At 36.1% G+C, this 25,807-nt stretch overlaps 4 protein-coding genes and 1 pseudogene across 5 annotated transcripts; 1 reads left to right on the plus strand and 4 right to left on the minus strand.

The window, feature by feature from the left end:
* Nucleotides 1-2,652: 2,652 nt before the first annotated feature.
* On the minus strand, nucleotides 2,653-5,694 carry LOC101253148 (adenylosuccinate synthetase, chloroplastic). The gene is made up of 4 exons (XM_004232340.5): nucleotides 5,172-5,694; nucleotides 3,999-4,691; nucleotides 3,378-3,689; nucleotides 2,653-2,964 (listed from the first exon to the last, which is right to left on the minus strand). The coding sequence occupies exons 1-4, from the start codon at nucleotides 5,496-5,498 to the stop codon at nucleotides 2,794-2,796; spliced, it is 1,503 nt and encodes a 500-aa protein (XP_004232388.1). The 5' UTR covers nucleotides 5,499-5,694; the 3' UTR covers nucleotides 2,653-2,793.
* Nucleotides 5,695-6,734: 1,040 nt separating this feature from the next.
* On the minus strand, nucleotides 6,735-7,246 carry LOC138337093 (small ribosomal subunit protein mL103 (rPPR7)-like). Its single transcript, XM_069294406.1, has 2 exons — nucleotides 7,052-7,246; nucleotides 6,735-6,998 (listed from the first exon to the last, which is right to left on the minus strand). The coding sequence occupies exons 1-2, from the start codon at nucleotides 7,244-7,246 to the stop codon at nucleotides 6,735-6,737; spliced, it is 459 nt and encodes a 152-aa protein (XP_069150507.1).
* A 1,208-nt stretch (nucleotides 7,247-8,454) lies between these two features.
* LOC101252836 (uncharacterized) lies at nucleotides 8,455-9,214 on the minus strand. The gene has a single exon (XM_004232339.5). It carries the CDS (start codon nucleotides 9,050-9,052, stop codon nucleotides 8,720-8,722), a length of 333 nt encoding a protein of 110 aa, XP_004232387.1. The 5' UTR covers nucleotides 9,053-9,214; the 3' UTR covers nucleotides 8,455-8,719.
* Nucleotides 9,215-9,832: 618 nt separating this feature from the next.
* LOC101257040 (small ribosomal subunit protein mL103 (rPPR7)-like) lies at nucleotides 9,833-10,904 on the minus strand (annotated as a pseudogene).
* Nucleotides 10,905-11,877: 973 nt separating this feature from the next.
* LOC101252245 (uncharacterized) lies at nucleotides 11,878-25,476 on the plus strand. Of its 2 annotated transcripts, XM_004232337.5 has the most exons (13): nucleotides 11,878-12,356; nucleotides 12,446-12,514; nucleotides 12,654-12,761; nucleotides 13,669-13,740; nucleotides 14,368-14,526; nucleotides 15,120-15,155; nucleotides 15,411-15,517; nucleotides 16,528-16,599; nucleotides 18,959-19,007; nucleotides 19,140-19,732; nucleotides 20,995-21,177; nucleotides 21,251-21,371; nucleotides 24,948-25,476. In XM_004232337.5, the coding sequence occupies exons 1-13, from the start codon at nucleotides 12,021-12,023 to the stop codon at nucleotides 25,020-25,022; spliced, it is 1,980 nt and encodes a 659-aa protein (XP_004232385.1). In that variant the 5' UTR covers nucleotides 11,878-12,020; the 3' UTR covers nucleotides 25,023-25,476. The 2 variants fall into 2 exon arrangements, with proteins under 2 accessions (XP_004232385.1, XP_019067953.1); XM_019212408.3 differs by lacking the exon at nucleotides 16,528-16,599.
* Nucleotides 25,477-25,807: the final 331 nt, after the last annotated feature.

Here is a 25,807-nt window from a genome sequence, read left to right on the forward strand (position 1 = left end):
GCATAACTCACCTTTCCAGAACTCAAAAATTTTATTAAGATAAAAGGAAAAAAGATTTTATCTAGAAAATTTATCGAGAATTTGTCTAGACTGAGATTTTTTCTATATAATTTTACTTTTTTAAAATATTACCCTTTTTAGATTTAATACCTTTTTACTTTAAGGGAAAAAGACTCAAATTGAACTAATTTTTTTATTAAAAAATTGATGATGTGGCGAATTATAATTGGTCATGTATCAAAAATTGTTTTGCAAAACCTCTATTATAAAACAATGGTATGAATGAGTTTTTTCTTGAATGGTAATGGCATAGATGAGCCAAACTTTTAACAATGAACCTTTTCTGAAAGTTTGTTGACATATTTAAGTCTTTTCCCTATACTAAAAAATGGAAGAAAAAAAAAATCAGTTTATGCCATTACCATTCAATTCCGAATCGATCTACTTGCCCATGCGAGCAGCAAAAGTGGTGTAGAATTTAGATTAAAAATACGTTAGCTGCATGAATATGGGATAAAGGCACCACCTTTTTCATGATTACTATAAATTCTTCGACCTTTGGGCTCTGAACAATTCAAGTTTCCTCAATTGTTGATAAATACACTGATACAAGGCATCAGAGATTTTTTTTCAAACCTTTAATCAAGAAAGTAGGCCTAAAACGGAGGGGCAACTTGTTAAATGAAGCATAACTTTTTTTATTTTACAGTTAGTGGTTTTCATATTCCATCAATTCATATTACTGCTGCTACCTACTTATACTTTACTATTGATTGTGCAAATCCAAAATCTTTGCTTTATGCATCGTGATCAGAGTTGGAGATCAATAAAGTGCAACTTCACAGTTCTCTTCTTTATACTATTCAAAACCCAAGAGGGATGTCAAGGGGGAAAAACCTTTTAAACGATTAAACAAATGTTTTCTAAGAGATTGTTTGATCTGACACAAAATTTTAAAAAATATGAAAAGACTTTGCATTATGTGAGATTGTTTAACTGAATATAAAATTTTAAGAATATGAAAAAACTTTGCAGCAAATCAAAAATGAATTTTCAAATAGACGAGTATACATTTTGTAAATTTTAGCCAAATAAATGAGATTCAACATCATTAAAATGTCGATAGCGTTACTAAATATTTGTCAAATTAAAAAATGTGTTTTTAAAGATCCGATTAAAAAGAAAAGTGCGCGAGGGAAGTATATTTTACCTTGAAAGTTGGTAAGTATTTGCCGTCTGCCGATTTCGGTTAGTACAAGAAGATTTGGGGTAATATAGCTATAATAGTTCAAAAAGAAGTTTTTTTCGTAGTTTGTATGGAGATCTCCGTATTGATTTACTATAATATATATTTTTTTTCCAAAATTGGTAAGTATTTTGGAATATATTATTTTGGGATTTTTGAAAATAATCAAGAAAGATTGGTAAAAGGCTGTAATATATTTTCTTTTAGAAAAAACATATTCAGATGTGTTCTGAATTTACCCAAAGCAACAAACTGAAAAAGGATCGAATTAAACGAGAAAAGCCATTAAGGCCCTTGGTTTTGTCAAACCATTCTTGGATACATTTGGTAACTTTGTACCTAGTAATGCTCGAATCCAAAACCTACTATCTACCGTACCAAACAAACTCTCAAGTTTTTTACATGGACGTTGGTTTGCGGACATGAAAAGCTAAAAAAGAAATCCACTAAAACCATGGAAGAAGGGCCCTTCGAGAGGAAAAGGTGACCCTCAGAACGCGTTTAACGCAAGGCCAAAATCAAAGAGCCAAAGACGTGAAGTTGGCTGTGGTTAGGATCTTTTGCTACAGCAGAAGAAGTTGCTGTCTTACCTTAATTTACCCCATATGAGAGCTAATTTCAATCCATTGAACAGATCACACAAGTTCTAATGGTTCACTTCCAGCAACAACTTTGTTTCATCAGTATTCCCTAATAGCACTGGCTGGCTAAACTTAAAAGTGCTCAAGCCTAATGTTCACCAAAGACTTCAACAACTCAAGGGAAAAGAGGAATACAAAACAAAACCAAACAAACGCCACTTAACAATTCCACATGTGGAGGAGAAAAAGGAAGTCAAATTCTCGTCATGATCAAGAGAAGCCTCAGATTGATCTTAATGGATTTCTTCAACAGATTTGAATACTGAAAAGAGATGATCAACAGCCTCATAGAGGTCATGATTGTAAATCAGTTGTTTCAGAGTGTGGAGTTTTACTGAAAGATGACAATGTTTCTTTGCTGATACAACAAGTTACAGATAAGACGCACTAGGTGCAATAACGGGTACAGAAGATCACATCACGAGGCAGCAGCAGAGGCTAGTAGATTTGTAGATGCTTACAATGTAAATGATGTGCTTATATTTCCCTCTTCACTATGGAACTTCTGAAAATACTGAACTATTTTAATAGGTCTAATACGACTAGATTTATGGTAGCTGCTTGTATGCACCATCTTACTAGAATCAAAATCATCACCAACTAGAGGGGAAACCTTTTAAACCACTCCTGGGTAATCAATCCCCTGTTCTTTAGGGGTGGGAGGATATTTGCTGATGTTAGCAGACTTGGACAAGCTAAACGGAAACCTTGATCATTGGCATTCTTAACTGACTTTTCCTTGGGAGGTCTAACAAAATTTCTAGCTTTAAAGACAACAGAGACATAATTTTTACATTAAGCAATAACATCAAAATGATAATTCATGATGTTACTACAAGCTTAGTCTAAGGTTTACCAACAATTTGAAGAATATGACTCTGGCAATATGATGATAAAAATCTAAAATCACTTGTAGATAAGGGCATCACGACCAGGTCCTATACCAATGTAATGGATAGGTACCCCAACAAGCTCCTCTATCCTTTCTACATACTCGCGTGCAGCCTTAGGCAAGTCAGAATACTTCCTGATGGAAGAAATATCACTCTTCCACCCAGGCAAAACTTCATACTCCACCTGATGTAGATGATAAATAATAGAAGTCAAAATACAGGAAAGTACAAAATGGTATTAAGACACACAACAGGAGGGAAAAAGATTCAATATGCATAATGAAGGTCTCCAGATATGAACAAAAAATAGGAAAAAATCAAGATACATGGGAGAAAACGACAGACTGAAAGAACAAAGAAGTACCAAAAAAATCAGAAAACTTAGTTTTTTTCATCTCTCAATAACAGGGTAAAGGAAATCAAACAAAAGTTAACTCCTCACAAATGAAACTTCAATGATCTATGCTTTTCAGTGACACAATGTGTTAATACAGCTCAATTTCCCCATGAAGTTGAAACTAATAATCTGGATTTCCAAACACCACAATATCATGCAAAAGGATGTTGAAAGAAGAAAGAAAGATAAAAGAAACTTACCTTTATTTGCTCAAGAAGACGAAGATCAGAGGGAAAAGAATGTAATGCTGAGCCATCAGGATGCCTGTAAGTAACACCCAATTGAATTTCTGGTAGATCTGACAGCACGTCTAGTTTTGTAAGGTTAAGAGAAGCAAATCCATTTATTTGACAGCAGAATTTCAGCGCAACTATGTCTAGCCAACCACAACGACGCGGACGTCCAGTGGTTGTGCCAAACTCCTGCCCAGCAAAACGAAGAAGGTCACCACCTTTGCCCATGATTTCTGTTGGAAAAGGACCAGAACCAACTCTTGTGGTATATGCCTTAACCTGCAGGGAAACATCAGTTAAAAATGTTTACTGCTCTACACTAAATGCAAAATGAAAGACCATGCTGTGAATCGGTTCCAAAGAGCTAGTTGATATGAAGATCATATTCTTTCGCAAAGAGCTGGGTACATTTCATGTTAAACCGATTGACGATGATATATGTACTGCAATATGTTTTTGGAAAGATAATACTAGCTTTATTCCCATAATATTAGCTAGACTATCAGATAAAATTGAACGTCATGAGAATTCTTCATTCTTCAGTGCAAGGGAAAAGCTCCCTTAAGAAAATAAATCAAGTTTGCTTACCACACCAACAAGATCACCAACAACTTTGGGAGCAATGCCAAGACCTGTGCAGATTCCACCAGCCGATGGACTGGATGAAGTCACAAAAGGGTATGTTCCAAAATCTATATCCAACATTGTTGCCTGACCACCTTCCACCAAAATCTTCTTTTTCTGAGATATAGCATCATTCATGAAGTGCACGGTATCTGTAACGAAGGGTTCCAACCTCTCAGCAAATTTCTTGTAGCGTTCCACTTCTTCCCTGAGCATGTCAGGACCATACTTAAAGCCTGGGAATCTTGCAGCGGCATCTGATAATAAAAGATCAAGCTTTTGGGGGAATGTGTCCATATGCCTTAAATCACTTACTCTTAAGCCATTTCTAATAACCTTGCTTGAATAGCATGGCCCAATGCCTCTCTTGGTGGTTCCAATAAAGGATTTAGCTAGCTCAGCTTCTCTAAGCCCATCTATTTCTTGGTGAAAATCAAATAACAAGTGTGCACGATCAGATACCAAGATCCTTCCTTGGCAAGAAACTCCATTAGCTTCAAGACCATCAATTTCTTTAAAAAGTCCCGGTAGATGCACCACAACTCCATTACCAATAACACACAGAGTTTCCTCGTTGAGAATCCCAGAAGGGACAAGGTGCAGAGCAAACTTCTTCCCCTCAGAATTGTATATAGTATGCCCAGCATTGGCTCCACCCTGACAGCAAGAAACGTTATTGAAAAGCTTAGCTATCATAGCTAACAAGTTTATCTCTCAGGCAATATAAGTAAAATGGAATGACAGGATAGCAAAAAAATATTAAGTTTAAAACAAATTGGTAATAAGTAATACGTATGAAACATTAAAAAAAAAATATTTGATATAAACATTGATAATTTCATAATATAGAATTTGAAACAGTTCTCTACAGAACTATGAAACCAAGGTTCCACTAGGCATCTTTAGGAGGCCTCCTTTACCCTAATTCACCCACTTACTGCAACCAAGCATATCTCACAGAATTTCCACATAACAAAGCAAATACTGTTCTTGATATGGCCTAAAATTTACTCCAAGATGTTAGCTTTGCAGTATGAGTGTTATTTAAGCGGTTAAAGCAAGTTATTACTCACCTTTACAAGGTTAAGATATCATGCATATCAAATTGTTTATGAACATAAACTCATATAAATATACCTGACAACGAGCAACAATGTCGAAATGTTTAGCCAGTATATCAACGAGCTTTCCCTTTCCTTCATCGCCCCATTGGCAACCCAACACGCCGGATACCTGACTGAGTGACTCAATTCGTCTCAGTCCTGACTCATTAACCCCCTGATGGTCCACTACCGAGGCAAGAGGCTTTGTCGAACAAACGACAATTGAAGCAGTCTTCTTCCTCTGCTGGAACTGATTGAACCTATAACTATAGGTCCCATTGCAACCGAGGATCCCATTCCGGTGAGTCGCCGTTGCCGTAGTGATTGGATTGGAATCGAGTCTTAGAGTTGAGATGTTCATGGTAATGGTAGTGCCGCGGCGGCGTGCGGTTGCGCTGTGCACGCTATAAACGGAGATATGCAAGAGAGAGGAATAAGAAATGTTATTTTTTCAGGGTTTAGGTCCAATTCATTACGTGCGGCAAATATTATACGTATTCATATCTTCTCGTTTCTCTCTTTGTTTCCTTTTTCTAGTTTTATTGAACAACTTTATTATCCTTGTTAGAAAATAAATTAAGATATTTATTATTTAAAAAATAAAAATATAATTGAATATAATAAGTATTGACTAATTATTAGTGTAGAAAATCTAACTGAATAACAGTAAAAACACACTCATATTTTAACATTGGTGATTTGAAATAACTCTTTATTTTTTAAAAAAGGATATTGATGACAAATAAATTAATCCCGTTAAAGTACTCTTTAAATGACATTTACTTTAGGTACATCCACAAAATTTAGAATTGTTTTTAACTTTTTAAACCCTTATCAAGTGAAAACAAATAAACAACAAAGGAGAGTATATAATTTGATTATTAATAGTAATAATAATAAAAAAGGCAGAATCAGTGTTTGGGCCATTTGTGGCTTGATGTGCATGACGTTGAATGAGTACTTGGATCAAGTTTTTGCGCGAATTTTCCTTAAAATTGATCTGTGTTAAATTTGTCTTTGTTGTTCGTTTAATGAGAACGCATGGAATCAAAGTCAATCGGACTAAATTCACTCGGCGTATAACTTGATGCAGTGACACTACATCAAGTTCTCCTTATTTGTTGGCGCTACATATTACTCGCCAGGAATTTAGTTTCTGTCCGAACATGGCCAGATCAATCTTAAATACGTTGATATGCTGTGTGCATTGACCAAACCAAATCAAAGAGTAGAACTTATTTCAAAATATTCTAGTAACCAAGACAAACAAGTTGAAATGAATGGAGTGATAATGGTGGTAAGTGAAGGTGGCTTTGTGTATTACATATTTCATGCCTGGTTAACCTATTCATGAGGGAGAAGAACAAAGCAATGGATCAACAGGACATTTAGCTCATGGAGTTCAAACATCATGTAAAGCTCTATATTAACTTCATAAAGGTCATAACAATGGGAGGTCCCAAGTTAGAACTCACATCTTTATGATAAACAAGAGAAATTCAATGATCTAAAAGCCATCTAAGTAATGAAAATGAGTATAAACACTTCAAGCTAACAAAATCGTCCAAAAACATCCACCTACACAGTCAAACTAGTCTTATTGGACTCTAATATCAGGGGCTTCAGCCAAACCAAGCTCCTCCTCTAGCTTGGTCCAAGCTTTTACCAAATTAGGAGGGAACTTCTTCTTCACGGTCCTACTCATCCCTTTTGCATCTTTCAACTTTGATTTCTTCACCAACCCTTCCACCAAATTCTTGAGTGTATCGAAATCCGGGATCTTTTGAACTTTCACACTCTCCTTGAACACCTTATAACCAGTCTCAAACCTTCCCTTCTTACACAAATAAAGATTAAAGTCCTAAAAGTTGCAGAATTTGCATTACACTCATTTTTCTCCAGATCCTCATAAACCATCTCTGCCTCGTCCATCAATTCATTCTTACAATAACAAGTCATCGAGTAACTGTAGCTAATCGTATCAGGATTTAATCCAGCATCGCTCATTTCCTCAATTAAAGTTTTCATGCCCTCCAGATCACCACCCTGAATGTTCATAATCTTCACATTGTACGCACCAACATCTGGACCACACCCTCTGTTCACCATCTCGTCTCATAACTTCTCCGCCTCATCACTCTTCCCTTTCTTGTAGAATGGATGTAGTATAGTAGTGAAAATAACCGTTGTAATCTCCACAACCTTTCTCCTCCATCTCCTTGAGTCTTTCCATTGCCATTTCCAGCAACCCCATATCACAATGACCTAATCAGTAATACTGTATGACCCTTGAATTCTTTTGCTTTGCTTTTGGTGTAAAGTGGAGCTTGTAATTGCTGCTGACCCTCTATTAGATTTCATATATATCCCCTACGGTAGTAAAAGGAATGCTGCTAGCCTTGTACAAATATGTCATTACCAACTCATAGTTGCTCTTATGAATAAAATACTTACCTCATCAAAAAGAAAAATTCTCACCAACTTTATGTGCAAGTCGTCTAACTCCTCAATAATCTATGTGCCAAGACCTTCTCCTTGAATGGAAACTTATGATGTGCAAGTTGCAAGACTCGCAGTGAAACCAACCACTTGCACGTGCACCTCCACTCACACATCCAACAGATCAAGAAACCTTAAGTTCATACAAGTATTCTAGCGTAGGACACAAGAACCTCAAAGTTTAAGCATGCTGACCCGAAACATAGAAAGGCAAAATTACTTCTCAGAAACTTGATATCTCAATTCTCAAGTAACATGTGAGTAGCACACTTGCAAATAAGAGAGGGATGTTACTACAAATGGCAAGATCAACCTATAAAGGCAAGATAACTTCTTAGGAAATATTATTCCAAGCCTACAACTAGCAATCAGAACACTTGAAAATAAGTGGCATTACTCCAACAGGTAAGATAACTTCTTAGGTGTTTTCCCTTCCCTCCCCACCCCACACCCAACTCTGTCACTAACAGTGAACCTTAAACAAGCATGCCTCTCCCCCGCCCCTTCACCCTCTATATCGAGAGAATGGAACCTTAAACAAGCATAATTCATCCTTCTCAAAGTAGTTTTCTTGCCTAGTTCAGTTTGCAGGTTTTCTTTTTGGTATAAATGCAGCAGGCGAGCAGACACGCGACCAGCTTGGGATTGAGGCATAGTCGACTAATTGAACTCAGTCGCCCATATTTAACTAGTCTAACACAACCATCATACTTGAATTTTCTCAAATCACAGACAAACTAACCTGTCAATCACATAACCTGATCCAAGCATAACATACTATTAAACACAATTACAAGCGAACAATATGCATTCCCGAGTGAAACTGAAAAAGAATAATATTGTCAACCATTGTCATTTCACAATTATCATATTGCTGCGTTTACAGCATCCAACGTTTCATTAGAACTGAACAAAACAGTAAGCTCAAACTTCAAGTCTACGCTTAAAAGTTTTAACATTTATTTCCCAACTTTCTAAAAACACAAACTATAAACAAGGAAAACTATCCCCATTTATCGAAGCCCTAATTTGACAATCCAAAAAAGGGCGGAATTCAAAACCATACCCGAGCAGATCCACATATTATTCCGCATCGGCGGATTCAAGTTCGAGGCGTTTTAGGGCTTCTTGGTGGGCCCAAGTTTCAAGGGTGAGATCGGGCTTGGCATTGAGTCCCACACCCAGGATGACGATGGTGAAGAAGCTGGTGATGTAGCAAGGGAGTTCCCAATCCTCCCATTTACGGGACTGTCCAGGCGGTGGTGGAACACGGTTGAATAGGTATCCGTTAGGTCGATCCTGGTGGCCCGCAGTGGTGAATGGATTCGGCCCGTGTCCTCCTCTGGTGCGGAGGCCCGAACTAACACGGGCTCGTAGCGCGCCGGCGGCGGTCGCTAAGGGTTTCACGGACGGCATCGTTGGACAGATGAACGAAAGTGTGTGAGAGACTGGGCCACGGTTGAGTATTTGTGTATTTGTGTTATTGGATCGCCCGTGCTGTGAAAGCGGAGCCAAACGTTGTCGTTCTATGAAGGGCAACGTAAAGGAACTAGGCTTAAAAAGTGTGTTTCGGATTGATGTTTCTAGGTCATAATTGCTTTAAAAGAATTTTAGGGCCTTTTTAGATAAAATAATAAAATGGTATGGTCTGTTCGAAATTATTTGTCATGTCACATTTTTTGAAAGTCAATTTAATGAATTTTTAAAATTTAATTAGATCAAATTAATTTAATATTTTAAATGAAAAATTAGATATTCTAAAACGATATGAAAAGTACTATAAGTTATAATTTTTTGTATATTAATATAATGAAAAAATATATCTCAAATGTTAGTTAAAGTTTTTATAATTTGAACATTAAAAATAGAAACCATAAAAAATAATTTCGGACGGAAGGAATATTACTATTGATTCAAAGTTAAAATAACAAAAATAAGTTAAAATTCAAAAGTTAAAATTTCTAATACTTGTAATTCATAAGTTAAAAATTAATTTATACCGTTTTTTTAACGTGAAAGTACGGAACATAATCTCATAAATATTTAGTTTGTAATTGAAAATATACAACAATATAATAACATGTATACACTAATAATTTTAAAAAAATTTAAAACATGATTTAAGAAATTCATAAAAAAACAAATCTTCTAATACTATCTTTTTATAAATAGAAATAATGCAAAGATATAAGATATTGCAAGAAACAACAGAGCTTCTTCTTCACAGTCCAAACTAAGCTTTGAACACCTTGTAACCAGTTTTATATCTTTCCTTGTTGCACAAATAAAAGATTAAAATTCTAAAAGTTGCAGCATTTGGATTACACCCATTTTTCTCCAGATCATCATAAACTATTTGTGCCTCGTCCATCAATTCATTGTTACAATAACAAGTCATCAAGTAATTGTAGCTAGTCGTATCAGGTTTCAATCCAACATCGTCATTTCCTCAATTAAAGCTTTCACGCCCTCCAAATCACCCCCCTGAATGTTTATGATCTTCACATTGTATGCACCAACATCTGGACCACACCCTTTGTTCACCATCTCGTTCCATACCTTCTCCGCCTCATCATTCTTCCCTTTCTTGTAGAATGAATGAAGTATGGTAGTGAAAGTAATCGTTGTAATCTCCACACTTTTCTCCTCTATCACCTTGAGTATTTTTATTGCCATTTTCGACGATCTCATTTCACAATATGACCTAATTAGTATATCGTACGACACTTTATCTGGTAAAAATCCATACTTCACTGAAATTTCATCAAGCAGCTGGGGGACACAATCATATAGTTTTGAGCGCACGCAAGCTGATAAAAGCACATTGAAGGAAATAACTGGTCTGGGGGTGCCTAAATCATCCATCTGATGATAAATTTTGAGTGTGTGATCAAACATGCCGACGACACCATAAGAACGAATTATGGATGAAAATTTTGGGTCTATTCTTGTGAGATTCGAGGAAATTTTCGATGTCAGAGAAACGATGTGACTTAGCGAGTCGCTTGACTGTGAATTCTTGTGCATAGCGGGAGGACATAGAGGAAACGTAACGATCATAAACGGAGGAGTAAATCTCGAAGGCTTTATCAGGGTCGTGCTCGACTTTGAGCTTTGATTTTGCTTTAGAGATAGAGATGGTGATGGTGGAAGGTGACGAGGCGACGGCAGCGGCGGTTGTTGTGAGGTGGCGTGCCTGGCGCAAAGCGATGGAAGAAGACATTTTTTCTAGGGTTTAGAGATTGCTTGAAATGGAGTAGGGTTTAAGGATGCCTTCGAAGATTTTCACTTTGATAGTGAAAGGTCGTTTCCCAATGGTTTCATATCACGAAAATTACCAAAATCATTTATTTCTTTGTTAGCCGATCTTTGTTTTAATCGTTTTTTTAAAAATGTATTTAAGTCGAAGTATTTTTAAAATGTTTAAATAAGTTGAAAAAATATTTAATTTAAAATTAAAATAATTCAATTTGATATGTTGAAATTTTTAATTTATGATTATTAATTTATAAGTCAAAAAGATAAAAATTAATCTAAACTTTTATATTATATTATTATACGTTGCTTTCTCCAAAATTTAATTTCTAACAATGTTTTGCTTTTTGTTTATAGCTGAGAGTACTTTATATGTTGAATATATATTGATTATTGTTACATAATCCTGATCTATTGATGACAATGAAAATTTTAAAACGTTTAAAATAAATATTGAACAACTAAAAAGTATTAAAAAATCAATAAAAATTTATCAATATTTTAAATAAAAAAAGGGTTAATGTTTAATTGAAAGAAGAAAAATGACTACACTTCTAAAAATTTTTAAGAGTTTTTTCCTTATATGACAAATCACCTCTTCTTCCCTTCCTCCTCCACCACTTCCTTGGCGTCCAAGCACCCAATGGAAATTAAATGTTTAGAGTAATTGACCATAATAATCACAATTTTATTTTGTCATTTAAAATAATTATTTTTCATAGTCATATAATTTTACGTAATCAGTTTTCACAATTTCTTCAATCAAAAATTTAATTTATATTATTTATTTAATAATGATGAAACAATTACAATCCTTTTGAAAAGAAATATTTAAAAATTATAGGTATTTAGGACTCAATCTATCCTAAATCCGACCAAATTTTTAATTCAATCCTTATAATTCTGATTTTACTTCATTATTTTAATTTTCCTTGTGGTTTATGATGCTATAATATAATCATGTCCCTTATTAAATAGTTCATTTAACCTCTGCTCTTGTTTAATCAGACGGTAAAACAGACCCACAGAACTGTTAAAGCGTCAGCTCCAACTAATAAACCCTAAACCCTTCCTCCACCATTGTTACTTGGAGTTGAAGTTTCACTTTTCCATCCAGAAAATTGCAGTGATGGATTTGGACTTCGACGGTCCAAGTAAAGTCCCGAGCAGGCAAGCTCGTTTCGCTCCCAAGAACTCCAAATTAAAGCCCCAACCCAAAAGTGAAACACTGCCATTGAAGGTAGATTCAGAGATTCCGACTAAAAAGGAAGAATTTGTATCACAACCCCCTCTAAGAGATCATATAGTGAAAAACGGAGAGGCAAAAGTTGAGGACGACGTTCTTTTGAATGGAGAGACTACGGGAAACGATCTTGCAGAAGAACAAGTCGGAATGGAAACTGATAGCGATCAGGATGAAGTTGTTCGTGAAGTTGACGTGTGGCTTACCCCTTCCGCCAATGAGGTAGATTTTCTTGATTCAATATACGTCTGTTTTATTGTTGAATTTGCAAATTTTTCTATTTGTGAAGTATATTTTCTTTTCTTTTTCAGTTCTATGTACTCCAATATCCGTTGAGGTCCGAATGGCGTCCCTATGGTTTGGATGAAAGATGCCAAGATGTGAGTTACAACTGCTTTTAGTGTTTTCCTTTGAACAAATTGGTCACTGTTATGTGATATTGCTAAAGACAGGAATTGATTGGCTGGTTTTAAATGACCAGTTTGGATGTCTAAAATCGATTTTTTAATCATTTTGCAGGTGAGGTTGAGACCTTCATCGGCAGAAATGGAAGTTGATTTGGCAATAGATTTTGATTCTAAAAATTTCGACAGAGACTCTGTACATGCAGCAACAATAAAAAAACAGGTTCTTTTAGAGCTATGGAAGCTAGACTTTTATTGTTTTTTCTCTTCTTAAACCAGCAATAAAGACAAAAAAAAGAATCTAGGTGATTTATTTTTATATGTGTAAGACTTGTGCAGGAGCTACCAGCTACATTTGTTGGTTAGGGGCATATTACTTAGTCGGAAAAACATTGCAGCTCTTTTCGTCATGTCGCTTTCCTTTTGTTTGGTAACTCTTTAATTTTAGCATGTTTAAAACCACAAAATGAAAGGACATTTAGTCCCTTCTACCTTTTCTTAGTTTACGACCACAAGATTCAAAACTCTTCATATCTTAAACTATGTGCCAAGTCGAAACGAGTCAAACAAATTAAAATGGAGGGAGTATTACATTCCTCCCATTTCTCTGCCTTAAATTCCATTTGTAATACCATCTGTTTTGGGCCTACTCCTTGCTCTTAATGGACACGTGTATATACAGACAAAGGCAGACCCGCGTGTGGGAGGAGGTGGGGTGGGGGGTCATGGGATCCTGTTGACTTTAGGAGGAGTCGAGTGTTCAATTTTGTTTTCTTTAAGCCTCAATTTTCTTAACAAAAGAGGCTCAAAAATTTTCAAATGTAATGTTTAGAGCAAGAGTCGATCCTACACCCTTTACAGAGCAAATGAGGTGTTGGAACAAGAATCACTTTGTTAAGCTTTGTCATTTTTGCTTAATATATCCACTTCTTTGTAATCAGGTGGTGTCACATTCAACATGCATTCGACTTCACGGTTGTAACTTTGTTGTTAGTAGTAGGATAAGGAGGTTGTATTTTGAGAACTTTGACAATTAGAGTCTGGAAACTCCGCACTTGATATTTGTTCCCTTAGCAGGAATTACAGTTCTAATTGTTTGACCCAGAATCTGATTGGTTCTGAATTTCTAGATTGTTTCTACAAAATGGGTGCCATCATCTACTTGTGCTGACTTTGCTGTTGGGATCTTCATTGGTGATAAGGTAAATGATTTGTTGTTGATGGCTTGAATGCATATTTAGCATCTGGTCTCGTGGAGTTCTGATTGACTAAAAGTTAGTCCTTCACAGGTTTTATATGTGCTTATCCTGTTCTGCTTTTGTCCTTTTTTTGTAATTATTAAAAAATAACTAATTTGGACCAGAACAATATCGGGCGGCTACACTCTCAACCTCAAATGTAATCAAGTCAATCTTTTATCAGCTTCAAGTTGAAGCAAACTATTTGCTGTCTGCTGTCAAATCTAACTCAACTGTTACCTATGGAGTTGGAAATTGTTATAATACCTCTGGCTCTCTTATTTAGCCCAAGTTCTGCCACTTAATATTAAAAAATTGTCAAGTCCTAGTTATATTCTTCTGTTTCTTATATAAATTGGTGTGAGGAACTTCAAGTAAAATCTCTAAGTTTGATGATAACTATCTGAAGCTCATTGCTGCAGTCAAAAGAAAAAATATACTGTAAAAATGCTTTTTACTTTTCAGTACAACCTATATACTGTACTTGTCAGTATACACAAATGTTACCTTCTCAAAAAAATTGATAAAATAAGTATCAAAGCTTATTAATGTTCTCAATAGTCACACTCTTGCTTCCTGTTTGTTATGCAGTTCCACCTCAATCCTGTTCATGCAATTGTACAGCTCCGACCATCACTGCAGCATCGTAAGGAAAGTGAGTTGAAGAACCTTACCACCAGCAATGATGAAAAAAGTTGTGAAAACGAAGACGTCAAGGAGAAAAAGCCTGTGGGTCTGTCAAAGAAGCAGGTTCATTCATGATTTGCTATTTGATGCCAGCTTCTAAGCTCAACTTATATGAACCTTGTATACAGTTACCTTTCATGTGATATTATGGTACATATCAGTGGCTAGCACTTAAAATATCATATGTCAAGGCTTTTCCCCTTCTCCGGTTAACTTCATTTTTTGAACCGAGGGTTTATCGGAAACGATCTCTCTACCCCACAAAGGTAGGGGTAAGATCTGTATACATCTTAGTTCTTACCGTCCCAAACCACACTTGGGGGATTACACTGGGGGATGTAGTTGTAGTATGTTAAGGACTTCTTTGTTCCTGATTTACTAGCTTTGCCACAATTTTGGATAAATAATGATAAAAGGAATACCTAAAGATAAGTCTTCTATGGTTAAGCACTTTCTGCTATTTTCAAGACTTCTTGTCTAGAATGGTGAACTTCACAATCTTACCCAGGACTCAGGAGCCCAGTATCTGCCTTCCCAGTTTGCCTCACTTGGTGACCTGATTCAACCCTATCCCTCCCCTGATGCTGTTCAAACTTTTCGTATAAGTGCTTTACCTTTTCTTTGATCTATTCTTGAAACACGTATCCTTTGTGCAGAACAAACTACCTGGGAACTACAAGGATATTGGAGAGGTATGAACACCTGTTAACATGACAAAATTTCCGCTTTTCAGTATTAGCTAATAACTCTTCATAATGTTCATTTGCTTGAGTGGCTGCCGTTTTTTCGTCTACAATTTTGGATTTGACGTTTCTGTTGCAAGTGTTTTCTATTTATTTGTACTCAAGAGCAGTTAACTTTCTCCATGCAGTTGCCAATATCATTTCAAACAGTTTCATTAATGCGGATCCTTGACTTATTGATATCTGTTTCATTTCCTGTTTTAGCATTGGTTACATCTAAAATACCATGGGACTAGGAGTGACATTTCAGCCAGACATCTTCAAAAAATGGCTATGGAGGGAGGCTCCCCAGTACCATTTTCAATGATCCCGTATGTATCTGCTAATATGGTTGATTTTTCTTCGCTTGAGCCATATATATTTTTTGCAAACTGCTTCTGTTCTGGACAATTAAAAGATACATTTCCTGCCTCAGAGCATACATTTATCTACTCTCATTCTTCTATGATGAACTAAGGGTAATTCACTAAAAAGCATCCAGAAGATGCAAGCAGAAAATTACAAGAGAGGGAGATAGTGTCTGCTCGTATCCTCATACCACTACATACCCAGTGTTATCCCACAGAGATAGTGTCTGCTCATAGCCTCATACCACTGCATACCCAGTGTTTTCTCGCAGAGATAGTGCCTGCTCATAGACACACTAAAACACTATTCTATCACTAAGGAGTAGTGAACAACAACACACCCAGTGTAGACCAAAAATTGAACACAACTAGTTACAGGGGCCTGATTGAGCCAACTATTACAAAAACAAATTCAGTAAGTATTTTGCTTTGAGTACACGAGTAGGAGTTGAAATCCCACAAAACATCTATGATTCCATTCATTCCCCATGTACCAAAAAATAGCAGCAGAGACTGTTTCCTAAACACCAGCTTTCATACGCTTCTTGATGCTGTAAGGCTTGACCCAAGCTAGTCAACAACAACAACAACAAATCCAGTGTAATCCCAGAAGTGTTGTCTGGGAGGGTAGTGGGTACTCAAACCTTACACCCCTACCTTGAGAATATTGACTGTTTTCGATAGGACCTTTTGCTCCAAAAGATATGTAAAAGAAGTCAAAACAACAGCAAGATAACACAATAATCTAAGAATATTAAAATACATGAATGATACTACTGCGGGAATAATATCTACTAACCTTCTACTCTAATTGACCCAGGCTAGTGCAAGAATAGAAAAGAACATGCTCCAAATATCATATGCTACTGAACGATGCAAAAAAAAGATTTCTTAACACTTTCAGAATCCAAATTGCACATCTACTCTCATTTTTATTCTAATACCAGTTTTCTTCCTGCAAATTTGATACACAGGAGTGATTATCTGAATGCCATTTGTCCTGCAAGACCAACTGACATTGACAGATTAAGAAATCTTAGAACAAGGTACTGCAGACACTTTAGTTGGTCCTTCACATCTATTGTTTTGACATTGAAAGGTCTGGAGGTGCTGCTAAAGACAAAAAGAAAATTTTATTTACATCTATGATCGTAGAGCTGTCTTCTTCTTTGATATGTGGCGTAATCATCCTCTAGTATTGTTGGACCATTCAACTAACTGCAAATTATCATCTTCTTTTTCAAAGAAATCACATATTACTGTAATCTGTTTCCTTATCTCCCCCTTCCACTTTATTTATTTAATTAGTTAATCTCTTTTTGCTTTCTGTACAATGTTAAGATGAGATTTTGATGATCTTTGATTACTTGTTGATAATCTAGTTTTTAGTTAGCAATTGACTCGTCTTTGGTTGATGGACTGGTAATTTCCTACAGTGTCAGAGATTAGATTCACATAGTAGCTTAAGCCTAGGCACAACGTCAATGGATGTAATTCTGATTGACTAAATTTGTAGATCAAATTGGGAAGGAGAACGTTTTTCTGAGATGGGGAAAAATCTCTCTAGTGGCGGATCCAGATTTTTTCACTACAAGGGTTCAAAAAATGAAAATGTAGTACTTGAGATTTGAACTTGGAACCTCATGGTGAATTTTGAACCCCCTCAGCCAACGTCATCTTATATTTAGGAGGTTCAAAATCTCTATATGTACACAAAAATTTAAAAATATCCAAATGGTGTCATTTTTAGTCGAGGGTTTGGGTGAACCCTCTAGATCCACCTTGACATGAATGCTTCTGCTGGCTTGGACTCAGGGGAGAAAGGAGAATTTCACTAACAGATCAAGTTCAACAAAATATTGTGGAGGGGATTTCTAAAAATGCAGCATTGGGAGGTTTAGCTAATCTTTGACGATGTGTGATGTTGGATCAAATAATATTTTGGGGGGAAAATTAGTAGAGAATGTGAACACAAGAAAATACTGGAAGCTATTAGGTGCTCAAACTCTAAGGTCCAGTCTGTCCCCCCACCCCTCACCCCACCCCCACCCATTTTGATGGTTGAACTTGGTCTATATTTCGGTCAAGTACATATTGGTGTTCCCTCTAAGGTGTGCTTTAGAAACAATCTAGATTCTGAATTCTCTCAGTATTGCATATGTCAGTCAAAAGTTGGAAAAAAGTCTCCAGTCTGCTGGGGCTATGAAGATTTTGATACTAACACCATGAAGTGGTAGGCTAAGCAGGAAAAGGAGAGAACTCAGACTTGAATTGCGAGGCAAAATTAAAGCGTGCATTTTACTGAAGAAAACTGAATCAAGACCATAAAAATTTAAAAAAGTTATACTTGTAAAGATAAATTAACTATAAACACAAACAACTATATGGACAAATCAAAGCAGACAGGTGTCCTGACTTTGAGCTTCACAACCACCATTACGAAAAAAATTCCTCGTGCTTGACCCATGGAAAAGAATAAGACTTGCATGTTTGGGGTGTGTTGTAAGCACGACTAAATAAATAAGAGTATGCTCTGTTAATCCGCCTCAACTTTTAGATGAGGTGTTCACTCACTCCAACATCTATTTTTATAGTATATGCAGGAAGCATTGTTGTCCCCGGTTTATAAAAAAATGTGTTACGGAATTAATTTTGGCATTGTGGTGGTAGGTGGGGGTGGGGGAGGGGGAGAGGGAGAGTAGGTTAAAGGCTTAAAGCTTTGTTGCTTTCTTGGTTTGTCATTGTAATAAATATGAGCTGTATGAAATGCAAGTTTACATTATGCTTTGTTTGCTAGAGAACCTAATCTTCCAGAAAGTAGTTTTTGTTCTCGATGTTCTAGCAATGAAATAAATAAGAAAACATGGTCTTGCTTCTTTCTAGTTTTGGAGTGATTGGCAGATCTACAAAAATCTTCGGGGCATTTTTATGTGATAAATCTTATTTCCATTTCTTTTGTTCATCACTTCTTGAGGCCGAGGACGGGAGTGGACTGTTGTTCCAGAATATGCTGTTGGATACATTTTCACCATGTTACTTGGCCAAACTTGCACCTCACTGGTCATCTTATCCTTGGTGTTCTACCTTTGTCATCTATCAAATTGATTTCTTTTCATTTAAAAAGAACTTTGTTCTAAATAGCCATCAGTTGTTAAAGTTGATTCCTTGGAATTAATTATTATTGACTGGTGTGACTTGTATTCATTCTAGGTGTGCTGGTGTAGTAAAATATAAATATGCAGTTTCTCTAGCCAGAAGTTTGCTGTTTCTTCCATTCAGTATCCAAGCCATGTAGAATAGATATCAGTACTGGATATGCCATATTTCTCAATTATGTTAAATTAGCATTCTTTCCCAGTCATTTTATGCTCCTAACTTGTAAATTGCCAAATGGATGGTTTTCAGGTTGTCTCAGAAACCTTTTGAAGAACGTGTTAGAACTTGGCTTCTTGAGGTTTGTACCTACTATTTGGATTTTGCACTGCTTATATTTTTATGCCTGCAAGGCTGCAACAAAGTTTGTTTAGATGGCCCCATGGTGCTTATAACTCAGCACATTTCTAAATATGAATTCTTTTCGCAACAGGGACCTCCAATTCATCGTTTTGATACTCTAAAGCACCTAGCTCCAGATAATCCTGTTGATGAGATTTTGGAAGTTCTCAAAAGTTGCGCACAATTAGTTCAAGGATTGTGGGTTGCAAAAAGTTCATTAGTCTATGACACAAACAATGGAGTCGAAGTTTTAGCGAGGAATTTTGTTCTTTATGAGTTTACCAAGAGTACTTTAATTAAGAAGTCAGTGTTTGGCAGGAGGCCTGAATTCCTTAAAGCTGCGACACCAGTTCTAAAATCATTAGCTGTTGAGAGGCCTGACCTGGATGATTGGAAGCTCAAAGAGCTTCCTGACAAGAAATTCGAAAACCTCTATGGTGATGTTGTAAGAGAGCAGGAAGCTATCTGGGAGTCCATGGGGAAACAGATCAATGATATTATGCATGGAGGAAGAAACAGGCCTACTTTGAAGAATCCTCTAAACCCAAAGGCCAACATTCCTGCGTTGTCAAGTAGTGATAAGCCCACTCCTACGACATTTTTGAGAACATCTCTGTCAGAAGAAATTCGTGGAGCTTTACCTAAGGCGCTTCAAAATGTTTTTAGAATCCATAAGGTTTGCAGGTGAGGTCTCTGAAAATGACTTATGAACTTTCTGCCTTTGCTGTTTATTATATAGTTAAACGTAATTTTAGGTATTCATAATTGTTAGAGCATGCAGAAACCTGGGTCAAGCAGGTGGTTTATTGACCTTGGTTTGATTGCTCAACATTTTTACAATTATTTTGGGGCTTTTTAAAATAGCTATTCTCCCTTTAACTTCTGCCACCTGTTGTCCTCCCTTTCTGTTTGGGTCAAGAACCCTCACCTTTTTGTGGGTAAACTGTAAGTTACCTCTTTATTCAATTCTTCCTGATTTCACCCTCCATTTATTTGATTGTTTCATCCTTTCTTTTCTTTTTCTTTTGATGAAGTAAGAGAATTTCATAGATGGCATCAAGAAGATGCAGAGATTACGAAAGTAAGTAGATACTCAAAAGGTTATCAGCCATAGCCGCTACAAAACTAAGCTAATGCACTCTTAGACTACAACTCTAACCAATCGACATGATTAGACTTCTCCGGCGACTCCAAAGTCCAACCAATACGTATTTCTTCTTCCTCTGTTTCTTTTTTCTTTCATCTTCTTTAGACTTCAAAGTTCTTCTACCTCTGTTTTTTTCTCTGTTGGGACTTCTGTTCTGTTTTTTTCTTATTCAAGTTCTAGACTTTTTTAGTATGTACTATCTATTTTTAGTTTTTGAATTAAAATATTTGCTAATATGCTATTGCTATTGAGATTTTGATTATTTATATATGCAATTAAATATCTTAATTTTTTTATATTTATTGGCGCCATACTTCAAAAGGCGAGTGCCCTTGCCTTGTTGCGGGCCAGACCCGTTTCGCCCTTCACTGACCAAAACACTGGTATGATCAGTCTTCTGAAAAGATGAGATGGTCTAGTTATAGGACATTTCTTTTTGCTTTGGAATGTTTTGATACCTTTGAGCAGTGGTATCACTCAGAGTCCTGTTTATATTGACTTATTGTTAGAGGTGAGCTGTGCGAGGATTTAGGTCGAAATTGTCCATCGCAAGATTTATGTTGCCTTTTCAGTATGTTGTATATCTACTTTACCTTTCTCGAATGGTAATGTATCATAACATAGAATATACAACATTGTCTTTTTCCTGTGCTCCTCATCTGTCTGAGATTTAGAAGGAACAGAGTAATTTCGTTGTTCAAGAAAAAAAACAAACTGTGCACTACTTGTTTTATTTACCTGATCCATCTAAACTTGTGACCCCTAACCAATTTAGAATCTACTGTTTACTTTTTGCCAGTTTGCTTCAAATTTGCGAACTGATGGAAAAGGAAGATCCAATGAAAGCTATAATTTCACCCGCGGGTATTTCTGATGCACTTCGAAAGGAGATAGAGGCAGTGGTTAATCAGATTGCTGTAAACATCCACGGTGTCTATGTTTTGAAGTCATCGCCAGATAATCCACAGTATGATGCATTGAGGTTAGTAACTATTGCTATATAACTAACACTTAAACACCTTGCTCCGTGGCTAATACATAGTTTTTGTTCTCAGGAAAGTTGTAATTGATCTTTTTATGGCCGAAGGGTCGAATGCAAAGCTAAAGAAAGCATCTATAGTTGAAGCTGCCAAGTTGCAACTGGGAAGGGATGTCACCACTGTGGAGTTTCAAAAGGTGAGTACTTTTCTTACTTGTCATGAGAATTAAGTTATATCTTCTTTGACTTTATTGTATGGGGTTTCAGGTAGTGGCAGAAGTCAATAATTGAACAGTTTTTTTAATCATAGTTGATGCAGCGATTTCGATTAGTCAATCAATCAAATATGCCTACTTCGGGTTATTTAAATACTTGTAAGAAATTTGTCTTGAGGGCATATTTTAGGGGTCTCAAAAAATAGAGGTTCTCTATATCTCAAACTTGTATGTACTCGAACCTAATGTATGTGTAGCTACAACCATGAAAGCTTAGTACAAGTAGTTCTGTAGTTGTATTCTATCTAACCAAGTCCACATTAACTCCAATTGATTTTAGGTCTTTGATCCACCTCCAAATAATTTTAGGTCTATTTCATCTTTTTAACACTTTCAATCACTAGAATGCACATATGAACTGGTAACTTTCATGGTAAAGAAGCGTTTCAATGTTTCATGGACTTGCAAGTAATGGGATGTCGATGGAGGTTTTGTTGGATTTGGTCCTATAGATTGGTGAGACTTGACCCTCAGATAACCCCCAAGAAAGATTGTTTCAAGTACATTGGGTCTCTAATCCAGGGAAGCTGAGACATTGATGATGATATCATACATCGTATTAGTGGGCGTGAATGAAGTGTAGGCTTGCATTCAGAGTCTTTATGATAAAATGGTATCATCAAAACTTAGAGATAAGTTTTATAAAATGATGGTTAGACCGACTTTGTTGTATGAAGCAGAGTCCTAACCAATCAAGAACTCCCATGTTCAAAAGATGCATATCGCGGAAATGAGGATGTTGATCAAGAACTCCCATGTTCAAAAGATGCATATCGCGGAAATGAGGATGTTGAGGTGGATATGTGGGCACATATGGAGCGATAAGATCTTGAATGAGGATTTTTAAGATAAGGGGGGAGTGGACTTCGTGGTGGAAAAGATATGAGGGAGGCGAGATGAAATGGTTTAGACATGTGTAGAGGAGATGCGAAGATGCTCCAATAAGGAGGTGCAAGAGGTTGATTATAGTAGGGTACGAAGAGAGGTAGAAGTAGACTGAAAAAGTATTACGGAGAGCTAATTAGACAGGATATGACTCAACTTCGGGTTATTGAGGAAATGGCCTTAAGAGTTAAGATAAAAGGGTGTGGAGGACGCGTACTAGGGTAGATGGTTAGTAACCAGGAGTGTTGTCTTGCTTTTCGAGGGTTTTAGGTGTGTTGGTGTTTGTCCTCATACTGATTGTATTATTGTAGTTCTTGCTTTTGATATCTATCATAATTTGTTGTTTAATGTGTTTCGGTTAGAGCATTATTTTGTTCTTGTTCCTTTCTTGTAGGATTTGCACTGCTTCCTTGTTAGTTCTATGTTTTCCCCTCCACTGCTTTCTTACTCTTTGTTTGGATTTACTAAATTTGAGCCGAAAGTCTTTCAAAAAGCAGCCTTTCTACCTCCATGAGGTAGCGATTAGGTCAGTGTACACTCTATCCTCCATAGAACCCTTTTGTGGGATTCAGTGGGTATATTGTTGTTGTTGTCTGCTAGTTAAAAAGAATTTCCTTTTTAATTTTCCATTGAGTTTCAAGAACTGTTATTTTCTTTTTTCCCCTTCTTTTTATTATTATTGGATCTATGGTTTGGAAAGTTTTAATTTAGGGTGTGTGTTCGTTACAAAGGGAAATGCTTTTTTGAAAAAAGTCAGTTTCTTATTTTTCCGTGTTTTTAGTATTTAAGCAAAACATATTATTTTAAAAACATTTTTACATACTCTAGATAGTGAAATACTATGGAGATGGGGTTGTAGGTGTGGTGGGGATGGGGATGGGGCTAAGAGGGATGGGGTGAAGATGAGGTGTGTTGTGGAGGGTAGGGGAGATTAAATCAATGTGAAATCCCACTTTTAGAACTTGTTTTCCCTACTTTCCACTAGGCAAGTCATTTTCCTCATTTTTTTTCCACGAAGTTCCTCATTTTCAAGGAACTTGTTTTCCTAGAGAAAATGATCTCCAATTTTTTTAACCAACTGTACAGGGGAAAATGAGGAAACATATTCTGGGTCTTGTTTTCGTCCATTCCGGACACACCCTTATGTTCAAATTAATGACTGTCTTTTTCAAATTACTACAGGTAACAGAAAAAAATTGATTACGACAAATGTGAAAGTTCACCACAGACCAAGCTAATCATGTAGAGAAAACTGTGCATGATATTTTTTTTCATGGAACTGCTCTGTGTTTTAGCTATCAACGTAATCCTAGAATAGGAAATGATCTTCGGCACTGTTTTATGCAAACTGCTCATTTGTTATAAAATTAAGCCGATCAGACCTTTTTTAAAAAATAATAATTTTGAAGACCAAGTTAAGGTGGAATGCAGTATGTTTTAATCTCTTCTCCACCCCTCCTAGTACCATTTACCCCTCATATTTTTATGACTTGCAGCAGTGGTGATTTTGCACATTCAGATAACTAGAGACCAGAGAGAACAATATAAAAAAGGAAATGGAAGTGTAATCACCTATCTGTTTAGTATGTGCAAAGAAGAGAAAGAGACAGTCTCCAATCAGCTTTTTATTGAGGAGTGAGTGGAGAAAATTGTTTCCCAGTAGGTCTCGTAAAACAATGGCTAGACAAGTAACAAACCTCTTATCTATCCCAAGCTAGCTCTCATAGCTCCCCTGATTTTAAACAGTACATGTTTCTACTTTTGGGTAAACCACTAAAAACTTGTTATAAAATTACTTTAAGAAATTTAAATTTTGTAAGTTTTATATTGGAACTTCACCCTTCATCGCAGATGTTTCTGACCTTTAAATTGGGGTGTTATTATTTCATGCCTTAGTCCTGTTTGAATGTTTAGAGATGATCAAAGACATTTTCTGGAGTACGATAAAAGTTGGCAATTCTGCCTGACTATGCCAAATGAGTTGGAGATATCACTGCAAAAGAAACAAAAATGGCAAAGTTAACACTAGCATTTGACAGGATGCATTTCTTATCCTCTTTTGTATGGTGTGGTGATGTTTCTACCTCAGGCTTTGTTTTTTCTCCTGGCCTCCTGTCAGGTTTCTCTGTATTGCTCTTCTTTTATGTAAATTGGATCCAAGCAACTCTGTCATGATCCTGCTTATGTGCTGACACAGGCGGCTTGGCCTTGGAAAGTTATTGGGATTTAAATAACTTGGACATACGTGCACTATATTATGAAGTTGATCTATTTACCAGCACATGCAGATGTATCCGATAGATGTTTGCAGTATCCTGTTTCCGATCCTCTTATCCCAGTTCCCCATTATTTTTTTCCTTTTCTGATAGAATATAAAATGTGACAGTTCCAAACTTCCATGTCATCTGACTCTATACTACACCTATTGTGGTCTAGAATCTTTCAAGTTGCCTGGAACTTTGTATTGTGAAATATTGGCGTTTTGTCATATTGCAGTGAATTTTAAAAAATTCGTGCAGAAGCTTCATTTCTTTTGTCTAATTCCTGATGGAAAAATATAGAAAATCTTTTCTTGACGACATGAATCCTATATATTTTTCTATGCTTGTGCAGGTTATGAAGGAACTATGTCGTTCAGAAAACTCAGCATGGGTTTTGGGAATCAGTGACAGCAATCCACAACAGTAGTCTGCTATTTTTGATTAAGTCGTACAGGTCATGGGAAGTTCACTGCTAGCTGCAGAAATTCTCAATGCTGAGGAGAAGTTGGCTTTTCTTGAAGTTCCACTTTACTCTTGAGAGTCATAATTGTTCAGTTTTGAGGTTAACACGGAGTCTCGCGTATATGGTTGAGCTGTTGATACGCTTCGCGGTGCATTTGCAAATCTGGGAGAAAATTTAGTTAGGATTAGCAGATGTCAAGCCTTTTTTGCTCATTCTTTTATCATTCAATTTATTCTTTTCATGAACGAAAATATAGTCAGATGTTTCTTTTCAATGTCTTGAATATCTCTGTTAAAATGTATGAATTGTTGCATCTCTTTACTTGCAGAAGAAAATCATTCAGCATATTTGTACCATCAGAAGAAAAATACAAGTTAAAAAGTTTGCCGTTCTTGTAATTATATACGTATTTGATTCACCAAGTTGTCAAATTTCTAACATTTTTCATTTGAGGTTGATGTGTTTTGTTAGTTAAAAGAGATGATATTTTTCATGTGGTAACGTAAATATCAACAACTGAAAGTACATAATTTTACTTTAGAAAATTGAATTGAAAATGTCAAGTATTTTAATGAAAAATATGAACAAGCTTAAGGGATTGACAATACAAATTAGTTTGATTTTTACTATTATTAATTGGTTGATTTGCTTTATTTGTAAAATATATAATATATCAAATAATAAATATTACTTCAAAATAGATTTTTAAATAAGTCAATATTTTAGCTATATGTCAATCTGCAGGTTTA

This window comes from Solanum lycopersicum, chromosome 2 (genome assembly GCF_036512215.1).
Source record: "Solanum lycopersicum chromosome 2, SLM_r2.1".
Taxonomy (NCBI): domain Eukaryota; kingdom Viridiplantae; phylum Streptophyta; class Magnoliopsida; order Solanales; family Solanaceae; genus Solanum; species Solanum lycopersicum.